The 12,700-nt window shown below is 35.1% G+C and overlaps 2 protein-coding genes across 2 annotated transcripts; both read left to right on the top strand.

The window, feature by feature from the left end:
* Positions 1-440: 440 nt before the first annotated feature.
* Positions 441-1,234, top strand: LOC111010461 (Nucleic acid-binding, OB-fold-like protein). Its single transcript, XM_022283909.2, has one exon. The coding sequence runs from the start codon at positions 540-542 to the stop codon at positions 990-992; it is 453 nt and encodes a 150-aa protein (XP_022139601.1). The 5' UTR covers positions 441-539; the 3' UTR covers positions 993-1,234.
* A 6,168-nt stretch (positions 1,235-7,402) lies between these two features.
* LOC111010551 (Nucleotidyltransferase family protein) lies at positions 7,403-12,700 on the top strand. The gene is made up of 13 exons (XM_022284012.2): positions 7,403-7,946; positions 8,271-8,383; positions 8,475-8,531; positions 9,116-9,211; positions 9,298-9,368; positions 9,554-9,596; positions 10,173-10,253; positions 10,352-10,411; positions 10,753-10,803; positions 11,041-11,138; positions 11,267-11,315; positions 11,681-11,725; positions 11,810-12,700. Exons 1-13 carry the CDS (start codon positions 7,571-7,573, stop codon positions 12,299-12,301), a joined length of 1,632 nt encoding a protein of 543 aa, XP_022139704.1. The 5' UTR covers positions 7,403-7,570; the 3' UTR covers positions 12,302-12,700.

The raw sequence follows: 12,700 nt of genomic DNA on the forward strand, positions 1-12,700 counted from the left end.
AGTCAGTAAATAAAATAAAGTCTTAAATCCTAAATTGTAGGAAAATAAATTTTCAAGCAGCTAAAATTTTGAACTATATATATATTTTTTAGTACAAAAATCTTGAACTATAAATCCTAAAAATTAAATACTCTTAAATACAAAATATATAAAAGAAAACTCAACATCCTAAACATAAAGATTTAGATTTATGTAAAAAAAATAAATAAATGAAAATGAAAAATATTGAAATCAAACGGGACAAACGAAATGAATTTCCAACCTTTTAGTCGGGATAAATTTATATAAATAAATCTATTTATATTTATATATATATACCTCTTAAAATAGTCTACTCAAAGCCCACACCAGCATTTTTCAATGGGCTGGGCCGAGCCCAAGTCCAAGTCCAATTCCAAATTGCATTAAAACATTTTATTCCTTTTTCAAGAATTAAAAAAAACAAAAAAAAGAGGTTAGCGAAGGCCTATCCTTCTCGTCTTCTCCATCCGATTTCCTCTCGCACAGCCAGAGGGCAGAAAACTGAAGGTGGAGGAAAAATGGCGACCACAAATTTCCTCCAATTCCCGCTCCTCCCCGCCGCCCACCTCCGGCCACCATCCTCCTCCTCTTCTCTATCCACTCTTCTCTTCCCCTCTCTCAGATCGCATCCCTCCGTCGTCTCAATCCCTTTTCCAACCTCTACTTTCCTCCACATCCCTTACCATGCTTCGCCAAGGCTCTTTGTCATGGCGAAGTCACCAAAAAGCGACAGCTCCGAGCAGAAATGGAGCCACGAAGGCTCCGTTACCGAGTCTCTTCCCAATGGGATGTTCAGAGTTCGATTGGATAACGAAGACCTCATTCTTGGCTACATATCGGGTAAGATTCGAAAGAATTTTGTGCGTATTTTGCCTGGAGATAGGGTCAGGATTGAAGTTAGTCGTTATGACTCTACTAAGGGCCGTATTGTCTATAGACTCCGGAGCAGTACTAAGGATTCATCTTCATGAGTTCTGGTTTTCGATTTTTTTTTTTCTTTTTGTTCGGAATGTTCTTGGTTTTGTGAAGTAGTGTACATTTATCCCTCTTTTTTATGTTTTTTAGCATGTACAACAACGACAAATATATTTTACTTGAGCTCTTTGTTTTAGTGATTTGTACTTGTGAATGAATCTCTAGGAAGTACCAGAGCTCAGGTCTTATGTCTTGTAATTGTTTTCAACTACAGAAAGAGGAGAATTTAGCTTTTCCAGTTTGATTTGATGAGATGCTTTCAGTTCTCTAGTTCCTTACTGAATATCACAGTTGAATGCAGCAGTTACTTTCCCTGCAATTTCTAATTTGTAAAAATAACAAAAATGAGCAACGATGCTGGGTTGAACTTATCAAACTGTGATATTCAATAAGGAACTAGAGAACTGAAAGAAACCAAATTCAGGGGCTTTGGAGATGATGATTGAGAAGCAAAAGCCATATCTTGTTTATTTTTCTTCAAATGGTCTGCAGTTTTGAACTAAGCCATATCCTCTATAAAAGCCTAATCTTTCATTCTATTCTGAGTATTGGGTTTTCTTGTGGGTGCATTGGGGGATGATGGAACAAATGTATGATTTGATGTTGGTTTATGTAGTATTAGGTCAGGGCAGAGCAAGATATTTTGGTACGGAGGGATAAAATTATTCTTTCCAACTTTTTTTTTTCTCCTGATAACCAGGAGTTACAGCTTCACTCTTCTATGCCCAAGGGCACCCGTGTCCACTCCAAAGCCCAGATCCGAGAGACATTAAGGGTTTTTGGTATTAAGCTCGAAAGTTAGAACTTGAGATTTCTAAGCCAGTATGACCAAGAGACTCCAAGCTCTTTCCCATTTCAACTTTTTATATTTCTAATCTAGCTCTTTCCCATTCCAACTTTTTATATTTCTAATCTTTTGATTCTGAAAATTTAAGAGGACAAATTAGAGAGAGGGGCAATTGTTCCTCCCCATATTTCTTTGGTCCGCCCCACTTAGGAGTGAGGTAATCAGTAATGAACTAGTTTTGATGCGAGTTTTTGCCTTTCTGCTAATCTGATACTGCAATACCCAACCTTTGCATATATCAGTAACTTATTCTTTGTAGAACTAGTCTGAGAGAAGTGGTTATTTTCAATCATTCTCAAAGAAAACTAAAGCTCTTAATTTTGTATTAGTAACTTAGAAAGTCCTTGGCTACATCAACTGTGTTCTTCCATTTCCCTTTGCCTTGTGTTTGATTTGTAGTAAATCTCTCTGACTGCATGCTTGATTTTGTAAGACGTAAAGCCACAAAGAACAAGGCCTATTTGGAAGCTGTCTTATAGCTTTTTGCTTTCCAGAACAAAAGTTTATTGAAAACATAGTTGGAACTTGATTAGCTATAAGGGCTAGGATTAATTTGAATTCTTTTGAGGTCTCATTAATTCAAAATTTAGAAGCCACTGTTCTATCCTTCTTTTTTTACTCTAAAATGTTGTTGGATTAGTAGAAAGTCGCATGGATTGTTAGGATTCTTCTTGTGCAGATAGACGGAGGCTTTTTTTTAATTCTGTTTTGGAGATTCGGCTTATGTAATTTCATTCATCAACGAAATCTCTGTTTTCTTGCCAAAAAATTAAAAGAGGTTACGAATCCGATAACTAGTTGAGCTATTTAGTTGACAATGAAATTAGATTATGAGAACTAGTGGTAAGAGTGTAAGGCATATGTTGAATATGATACAGAAGTTTATTAGTAAGAAGTCTAAAAAAAAAAAAAAACCATAGCCAATCCAACACATTTCAAAATATGAGAAATAAAAATTAGATGTAACATTATGATTTAAATTTTTAGATAAAATTTAAATTTAAATCCTATTTTGGTCCTAATCATGGTCCATTTTTTCATTCTGGTTAATACACCTTCAGAACATCCCTTTTAATCTTGTAGCTCTAAAGAGAGACTCTTTTGTCCATAGTTTACATAATTCTAACAAAACTTTTTATACTACCAAAAAAAAAAAAAAAATCTTCGATACAAAATTATGACATATCTTAACAAATTTAGAAAACTATTTAAGTGCTTTCGAATTAGAACCCATAATATAATTACCATTAAATTTTTAACAAGTAGGAGAGAGAATTATAAATAAAAAGTATATTTTTCTAAAAAAACAAACAATTGTCAAATATAGTTTTGTGTTTTAACACTTAAATATTATTCATAGGATTTGATAGAAAAAATTAATGAAATAAAGAGATCAGATGACCCATCTTTAGATTTTTTTTTTTTAAATTGCAAAGACGAAAATAGATGAAGCTAAACTAAAGTCTTATTTACTTATCCGCAATCGTAATGAAACCCTTATGGTGTTTACCCCATTAAATAAAAAAGTGTAATCTCATTACACTCCTCCAACCCCATCAATCACATTTCCATTCTTTATTCCATTGATCCCACATATATATTATAATTAATGTACTATTTTTATCTTTTATCTCTCGTTTATGGATTAGATCCATATAATTTTTAATTATTTTTTTATACTTTTATAATTTATTCTCCATTTATACTCTAATTTTTATTAGTTGATGTGATTTTATTATATAATATGATAAATTAATATTAATTAATATCAATAAATTATTTTACATAGATATTATTACTTTTAAATATTATAATAATAAAACTTGATAATATGTTATATTAAAGTTTGATTGTTCTAATAAAAGATATTTTATATGATGTAATTTTATTTTAATTATTCATTGTGTATTAATATTAGATAATTGTTATAATAAAAATATTTACTATCAATATAGTAATAAATTAAATTAAAATTTATTATTATTGTAATTTAAAAAAGAACACAATATTATATATGTAATTAGCTAAAAAGGATAAAGGGATATATTAATAATTTTCATAAAAATGATTTCGATTTCGATTCTAGAGAATTTTAGTGAACAACAGAATTCTTGAAGGTAAACAACATTAGTAAACGTAGAATAAATAATTACCACATTGCTTTATTCTTTGTTATTTTGTCAATGCAAATAATTTTTAATATCGGTGGAACTCCCATTATCTTTAATAGATACTGACGTGGCAATCAGAATGGAAAGAGTATTCATACACTTGAAGTTTTCGCGTAGTTTGTTAGTCCACGTGGCATGCACCGAAACAGTTTCTAGAACCTCCGCCCAAAAACCCTAAACCCTCTGCTCTGGCCGCGCTATATATACACACACAAACGCCATCGTCGTCCCCTCCAATCTTCTATAATCGTTTTTCTCACGAACTCTGAGAAATCCACAGTCAAATCTTCAAGCTCCATCAATGGCTTCCAGGTTGATTCTCAAAGACATCAAAGCCCCGATCCATTTCCTTCTTCGCAACCCTGCTTCATCCGCTCCTTCCAGAGCTACTGCTCCTTTAGCTTACACAATACAAAATCAACTGCCTCCAAAGCAGAACACGCAATCCACTGCGGAATTTGCGAAATCCGGCGGATACCGGTTTGGCGTCGGTGAGCTTGAGCTCGCTGTAAATGACCGGCCGTCGGTGTCGATGGATTTGAAGTCTACTTTTAATGGCGGATTTAGGATCGAGGTTAGAGGCGGCAAGCGGCCGTCTCTTAACGACGACGATGATTTCCTGAGCGATGGCGACTTGGATAAGTTCGGCGACTGCAGCGATGTTGATGGCGGCGGAGATGATTACGATATGGACGATTTTGACGATCGGGATTCAGAGTAATCAGGAAGCCCTAGTTTCTGCTGTTTGATCGTGTTAGTTATTGATTTTTTGGTTGGAAATTGCGCTTTGATCTGTCTGTGTTCTGAGGTTTGATTGAATTTCTTTCTTTTTATGAATTTTTTAAATCTCTTTTCGTCTTCTTCGAGCTGCCATTTTCCATGAAATGAATTTATGAACTACCTGGAAGCGAAACTATAACTTTTTTTTTAAGCCAATAAAATTCATTTATGTTATATACAATTTTCTGGACTATATACAATGCAATTATACAATCAACAGAGAAAAAACGGAACAAATTAGATCTAAGCTGAAATACAATTACGACAAACGGGGCAGGTGAATTTCTTCCTGAACCAAACATCAATACAATCGGAATGAAAAAAATGGTTGCATTCCGGCAAGGCCTGGCAAATTTCTCCGGCCAGAAACTCCTCCAAACAAATGGCGCACTCCTCATTCTCGCTCCTCCTCCTCATCTTCTCGCTCCCGAATCTCACCACCGGCGGCAGTCTCTCTGGCCGCCGCACCCGCCGCTCCTCCAGCTTCGCCACCACCCGCTCCACCGCCCGCTCAACCGCCCCCACAACCCACGCGTTGTTCTGCGCCACCGCCTGGAAGAACGAAGACCCGGCCTCCCCGAGCTCCACGTCCCCGGCGCCGCCGTGCCGGACGTCGAGGAACCACTGGAGGAAGCCGTTGAGGACGTGGAAGAGGAAGAGGAAGAAGAGGATCACGGTGAAGGAGAAGAGTATGGAGGTCGGGAGGTCGAGGGTTATGGTGTAGTGGACGATTGGGGGAGACGGCGATTCGGGAACTAAGGTTTCCATTGGGAAGAGGAGAGTGAGTAATGGGTCCGCCATTGATGCTCGAGGTTTTAGTCTATGGAGGAATTTTCCTTTTCCCTCTGAATTTGTTTGTTTCGTGCTGGAAAAAAACAGCGTGCAGTTTCTTGAAGATGAAGGGGGACCAATTATAGGCACTTGGGAGTTTAAATTTAACTGCCAAAAAAAAATCTTTCATTTTGGGTTTTTGGGGGTTTGGAATTTGTCAACCAATCATATCAAATTTGGCTAAAACAAAAAGTTTTGGATCAATCTTTAAGAAGTTTGTCAACTGGATGATTGCCATTGACGAGGTGTATTTTCTCTTTTTTGTAGATAAGATTGGAACAAGCTGGTAGTTTTTATAATTAGATGTTTAAGTTTAAGAGATAAATTAAAAACCGTGTTTTTACTAAGGTAGGTTAGTTGCACCTTGATGCAATTTTCATTTTAAAGAAGTCCAATTTTTACTAAGGTAGGTTAGTTGCACCTTGATGCAATTTTCATTTCAAAGAAGTCCAAATTCAAACCATGTAATTTCTTTCTTGTTTAATATTCAATATCTTAAATTTCAGTTGTAAATTTGAGGATAATTGAGTGGATAAGAAATTTATTATCATCGGAGGTGATCTCGATAACTATTTTAATTGTGGTTTTTTATTTTTCTTTTTAATTAAGCTTGTAAATGTTATTTTTATTTGGAAATTGTCGTTTGTTGTTTTACTTTTTAAAAATATTTTCAAATCTAAGTGAAATTTTGAAAAACTACAAAATATATATAGTTTTCAAAAACTTGTTTTAAGAAAAAAAGATTGACTATATATATAGTTGTAAAAAAACAAAAACTTGTTTTTTTAAAAGAAAATTTTGACTAATAATTCAAATGTACTTTAAGAATTTTGAAACGAACATGAATATTTTTCAAAAGCAAAATAAAACAATCATACCTTTTTTTTTAAGTAGTTTACAGATTTTTATGTTTGAGAATGGTTTTTGTTTCCTTCCAAAATGATAATAACAATAATAACTGTTTACTTTAAGAAAATTATTAATGTTTATGGTCACGTTATGTGTATAATTCTATGTAGATGCATTAAGATTTCATCCTTTCTGTGACATACCGAGGTGTTAGTTGAGGGGCAATTCAAATCTATTTAACATGATTTTGTAAGTGAAAATTCATTGATCGAGTATACAAATGTATGATGCGATAATTTGAACCTTGGGATGAGTTATTTGCCTTTAACAATGAATTGTGTTTATGTTAACTCAATAAATATATATATTTGAGTTTAACAATAATTAGAGGGTGTGGAATTAAACTATCTAACATTTAGATGGAATGGTATTCAAGTGTCTTGTCTACTTGAATTATGCTTATATTGAAAAAAAAATGATACTTATTAAAAAAAATAGTTAACATGAGCCCGTTTAATATGTATTATTATATTAGGCAAAATATACCTTTGATTCCTAAGATTTTAAAATTTTAAATTATTATAATCTTCTGTAGTCTTTTTCTTTTGGTTATTTGTCCGTTTCTCTTCTTCTTTGGCAATAGCTTTCTAGATCTATAATGAAGTTTGAAGTTTGGTTTCAAGAAATGAATATTCAGTTTCTTGAACAAGTTGCGACAAAGAAGACATCGATTTTCAATAATTAAAAGTCAATTTAACTCATCAATATTTAGATCTATTTCTCAATTATTAAACTAAAAGGGTACATTTTAAAACTTGAACAAGTAACTAACTCAAACCTAAAAACCTCGTGACAAAAAACAACGTGAACTATTAAAAAAAATAATTAAAAAAATTAAATATTTAAATATTTAATAAAAAGAAGACGGTTCTTCTTTTTGGAGGGGAATCGGCGCAAGGAAACCAAAATCAGAGGGACGTCCCAAAAGCCCTAATCAGAAAATATCCCCCAATCTTCAAAACCTGCCGAATTCTTCAAAACCCTTTGGAGAAGGACCCCATTGCTCTACTGCATCTCTCCATCGCATTCTATTTCAATGGAGGAGGAGACAATTCAGCAGTTTCTTTACGATACTCTAAGCCCACTTTCCTTAACCGCCGCCACTACCACTTCAAGCGAGGACCAACTGTCGCCGTCCGGCGATCTCGAGCCATACTCCGTTTTCCGGAACCAGATTTCTCTCTCTACTTCTCACTGTGCTCCGGTCGAGACCGCTGCGCCCGAGTTTTTCTCCCTCGATGTTGGTGCTGACAATGTGGAGGAAATTTCGGGTTTTTCTACTCCTTTGCCGGGTGCGTCGGTTCTGGAAACTGAGCCTAGGACGCCGGAACCTGAGGACCAGGCGAAGCTTGAAAGTGGGTGGTTCCGTGGCAATAGTAGATTCAAGAGCCCTATGCTACAGTTGCATAAAGGTAATTGAATCTGAGTTAACTTTTGTTTTGTTGCTCTTGAAGCAGTGTAGGCTGCAATATCTGTGCTTGGATGTAATTATGTTCAATCCTGATTGTTTTACGTGCAAGTTGAAGTTGTTTAGGATGATGTAGTGTTTAATTTCGAATGGTTACGCGCGTCGTTGAATTATCTCTTTGACGATAGAAGTTTTAATTTTCGATTCTCAAGTAAAAAAAGCATGTGGTGTGATAACAAACAGTAAGGCCCTTGATACCCTCATCCATATAATATTCACGTTGTATACATCATTGTAGTTCTGAAATTGTAACTTTGGTTGTATGCAGAAATTGTCGATTTTTGTGAATTTCTGTCTCCAACTGGAGAAGAACGCGATGAACGTGACAAGGCAGTAGAAAGGGTCTTTAGTGTTGTCAAACATATATGGCCTCACTGCAAGGTATGATTTGTGCCCCACATTATTTAGTGTTCCCCTATTCAATCCCAAGAGGATGGGGTGGTGTATTTATTTGTTCTTTTTGGTTTTCTAGGTTGAAGTATTTGGATCGTTCCAGACAGGACTCTATCTTCCAACCAGTGACATTGATGTGAGTTTCTAGATCCATATTTTATAATGTTTCATGATTTTGATCTCTTATTATAAGAGGTTATACTGCTTGCTGTATGCCTATTGGGATTAAAATGGACAAAACTACTAACTGAATGGTCAAACTGCAAATTGCATTTGACCCTTCAGAGCCAGCTGAATAACGAGATGGTGGATTTGGAAGCAATTACATTTTATTTTTTTCTTTTTTATGTCTCTTATCTTTTTTAGTTTTAAGTGCAACTATGCCTAGGGCATTGGCTAAAAAGTAAGAAATATTAGATACGTAGTACACCGAGTCAGGTGAAGTCAATGTGGTATATGGTGATCCTCTATGAATGAGACATTCTGCTCTAGAATTTATGGTCTGCAATTTCATTTTAATTGAATAGTGGAAGCCTTTTTTATGTAACTGGATTGTTTCTATCTGCCCTCAGTTTTTCCTTTTCCTTGATTAGTGGTTTATGATAAAGCATTGGATATGGAAAATATTTGTTATTATATGGAACCAACTTTTATTTCTTACTGGAAACAAACTAATATTTATCTCTTCAGTTAATTATTGAATGTAACCATTTCCTGCAGGTTGTTATTCTGGGTTCAGGCATCCCTAAACCACAACTTGGTTTGCAAGCTCTTTCCAGGGCCTTATCACAAAAGGGAATAGCAAAAAAGATTCAGGTATGCTTAATTTATGATTCACTCGTTATCGTCTCAGGATCTTCATTAACTATACTCTTGTATCTCCTATGATATCATTTGAACAGGTTATTGGAAAAGCCCGTGTGCCAATAATTAAGTTTGTCGAAAAGCAAAGTGGTATAGCTTTTGATATTAGGTATTTTGTCAATCTATTGGACTAGTATTGGAATTTATAAATTGGTTAAAAAAGTTTCTGCTTGCTATGAAGAAATCCCCCCTCTTCCTTGATAGAAAACAATTCGTTGATGAATTACAGACACATAGATTACGTAAAATTCAATAGTAGTCCAAAAAGTTGACATCTCATCTCTTGGTTAACAGTTTTGACGTGCAGAATGGACCAAAGGCTGCGGATTATATAAAGGTTTGTTGCTATTCTTCAAACTTGCTATGATGACCTTATCTCGATCATTGCAGGCTTGCAGTGTTTATGTTTTTGTGGTTTATATTATGAGGTGGCTGCTTGATGTGCAAATTATGCTTTAAGGTTTTCTCAAAATTTATCTCTTTCAAAAAATTGTAGTACCATTTCTGTGATATTTTGCAATTAGATATTATTGTGTATTATTGTCTTTTGCCTATTTCATGCTTGGAGTTCAGCATGCACTTCTCTATCGTTTAATCTCATTATCACATGCTTGTTTTGAGTTATAGGTATACAAGGAATTTTTATTGATTGATTATGGAATTTGAGTGCATATAATTGAATGGAAGTTTAGGATAGAATATTCAAATGAAAATTGATGTTAACTTTCCATATTGTTTGATGGATTTGAATTATGTAGTTTCTTTATTTTTTCTTGAATTTGAGTGCATATAGTTGAATAGAAGCTTGGGTTGGAATACTCGCATCAAATCTGAAGTTCACTTTTCTTAATTGTTTGATGGATTTGAATTATTTAGTTTATCTGCTGACTGCTAGTGCTTTTCCTCTTAACAGGTTGCAGTTGATAAGTGGCCTCCTTTGCGTCCTTTGTGTTTGATCTTAAAGGTGTTTTTGCAGCAGAGAGAACTGAATGAGGTATGGTTCCAACTACGAATTGTAATTCTTATCAAGTTGGTCCATCCATTACCTTTAAATTGTCTGTGTCTAATTCAAGTTTTCTGTAAGGTCTGCAGGTATATTCAGGTGGACTGGGTTCTTATGCACTTCTTACCATGCTTATGGCAATGTTGCAGGTTAGTATATTTTAATTTCAAATTCCACCTGTATATGACATTTTTCCTTCAAAAGATCATATATAACTTCCTAATTGTCCTTTCAGAAGGATGTTGAGACCTAGCCAAAATACTTCTGTTTGTGAAGCAATGTTTGGTTGTGCTGGAACTGAGAATAGAAAAAAGTAAATCAAACTTTTTTGTTTGGTGAACTATCTTTAGAATATATTCTTTTCATCTTAAGGATTACTTGGTATTTTGTCTAGTAAAGACAACGAACTACCGACATTCAATGATGTGTATTATCTTAAGGCATTTAGTCTCCCGCTGATTATTCTTTCATCTGGCCTCATTGATTGCAGAGTCACAACAGCTGCCAATCTTCTCTTGAACATAATCTTGGAGTCCTTTTGGTATGTTTTTTGTTTTTTGTTTCTTTTAACTTTTTAACTTTTTATTCAAAGCACCTACTAGCATTTTTAATGAATGAAATTTCGAAGATGTGAAAATAGGTGCTTGTAGATAATTTTTTCCTTAGAAATTAGCGTAGCTAATGCTGCTATTAGTATTTGTACTGTATTTTCTGTTAAACAGAAGTGGAGTAGAAGATTTCTTTGATTTATTATTAATGTCTTAATTTTCAATGATAGGTAAATTTTTTTGATTTCTATGGTCGCAAATTGAACACTTCTGATGTTGGTGTATCTTGCAATGGAGGAGGCATTTTTTTCTCGAAGAGTAAAAGAGGGTATAAATATGAAAAATATTACAATGAATTTATATTCCATTCTCATTCTCAGACATCACATTTCATTACTTGCTATTTTCGCCTTTCGGCCTCTCCCTAAATTTTTGTTTTATTTGGTACTGTTGCAGATTCATGACAAAAGCACGTCCATTTCTTCTTTCCATTGAGGATCCTCAGGTTAATTTGCTAGTTTTAACATTTATTTGCTAATATAGTAGGGTTGCTCGGGCAGTTTGTGTACAATTGCTTTATAATATAGGATCTCACCAACTCCCTCAGTATGGTAATTTTACTTGTTCTTTCTGGCCCAAAGCCTTTCTGATCCCGTGAGCTGGATTTAAATTCCTCAAATGGGCCCTATAGAAGTTACCGGTTGACCCATATCTTCATGACCATATAGTTTCCTAGGCAAAACCGGATGAATTGTTACGGCTACAGATTTTATGGAATCTCTTTTAAAACAAAGTTTTGCAACTTGGTCACTGAGCTTTCCTTGCTTTTTATAAGTTGCTCTGATGCAATTTATTGATATTACCTTCCAGGCACCAGATAATGACATTGGCAAGAATTCCTTCAATTACTTCCAGGTTTGTTATCAATCATGTTGTTTATTGTGCCTGTCGTCCTTTTTTATCTCAAGACTTTGTTTCTGATATCTACCCCGGTTGCAGATAAGATCTGCATTTGCACTGGCCTTTTCAACCTTGACAAATGTTAAGACCATTTTGGGTCTGGGTCCGAACAGGAGTATTCTTGGCACGATAATTAGGCCTGATCCAGTCCTGTTGAAGCGAAAAGGTGGCACAGATGGAGAAGTGACCTTCAATTCTCTACTGCCTGGAGCAGGGGAACCTATACAACTACAGTATGGAAATGAGCAAGAGATGCTGTGTAATTGGCAGTTTGGTGATGACGAAGAACCATTGCCGCGGGGGAATGATGCATCCGAAGATTTTGGTACGCCTTCCTCTAGGAAAAAGAGAAAAGTCAGTTGTCGCGAGAAGTCGAAAAAGAAGGAAAGAGAAAATAGTAGTAGTAAGCGAAGGCATGAAGAAAATGGATATAGTAAAGAGAAGAGTTCAAAGAAGAAACGATGGAGACAGAATGGCAGTGATGCCAATGGTTTTAGCCATTCTGGAAGAAGGTCCCCTTGGAAACACTGATGCATTGCACGTGTGATAAGTCCAATGAGCTTGTGATCTCCACAAGCATCATCGGTTTTGGAAGACGCCTTGGATTTGATCGACCACCTCTCGGCCCGAAATTGTTGCATAGGGAGGGTTAAAGAGAGATTGGTGCTTGGCCCTGTGACAGCTGATAGAGGTCTCTGCAGGCAATTGTTGGAGCTTGTAGTGAAATCAGTGTACTTGTACGTTTGGACATCATACTCAACCAGGAAAGTGGAGCGGCCGAGTCTGCTTTCAGGTAAAATTTTTGACCTTGTATTCATTACAATCTTTTTGACATTTGATTATTTTGTCCATCTTTTTGACATTGAATGGTTCCTATTGTTGAATATTTTATGAAGGAATTTACTTAGTGAAAATAATTAATTATTCTTA

The sequence above is a fragment of the Momordica charantia genome, assembly GCF_013281855.1.
Source record: "Momordica charantia cultivar OHB3-1 chromosome 11 unlocalized genomic scaffold, Mcharantia_2.0 BLBB01000011.1, whole genome shotgun sequence".
In the NCBI taxonomy this organism is placed as follows: domain Eukaryota; kingdom Viridiplantae; phylum Streptophyta; class Magnoliopsida; order Cucurbitales; family Cucurbitaceae; genus Momordica; species Momordica charantia.

Coding starts and splice junctions, on each gene's coding strand:
- LOC111010461 (XM_022283909.2), top strand. CDS start 540: ATGGCGACCACAAATTTCCTCCAATTCCCGCTCCTCCCCGCCGCCCAC.
- LOC111010551 (XM_022284012.2), top strand. CDS start 7,571: ATGGAGGAGGAGACAATTCAGCAGTTTCTTTACGATACTCTAAGCCCA. Junction 8,384..8,474: donor ATATATGGCCTCACTGCAAG/GTATGATTTGTG, acceptor TTGGTTTTCTAG/GTTGAAGTATTTGGATCGTT. Junction 8,532..9,115: donor TTCCAACCAGTGACATTGAT/GTGAGTTTCTAG, acceptor CATTTCCTGCAG/GTTGTTATTCTGGGTTCAGG.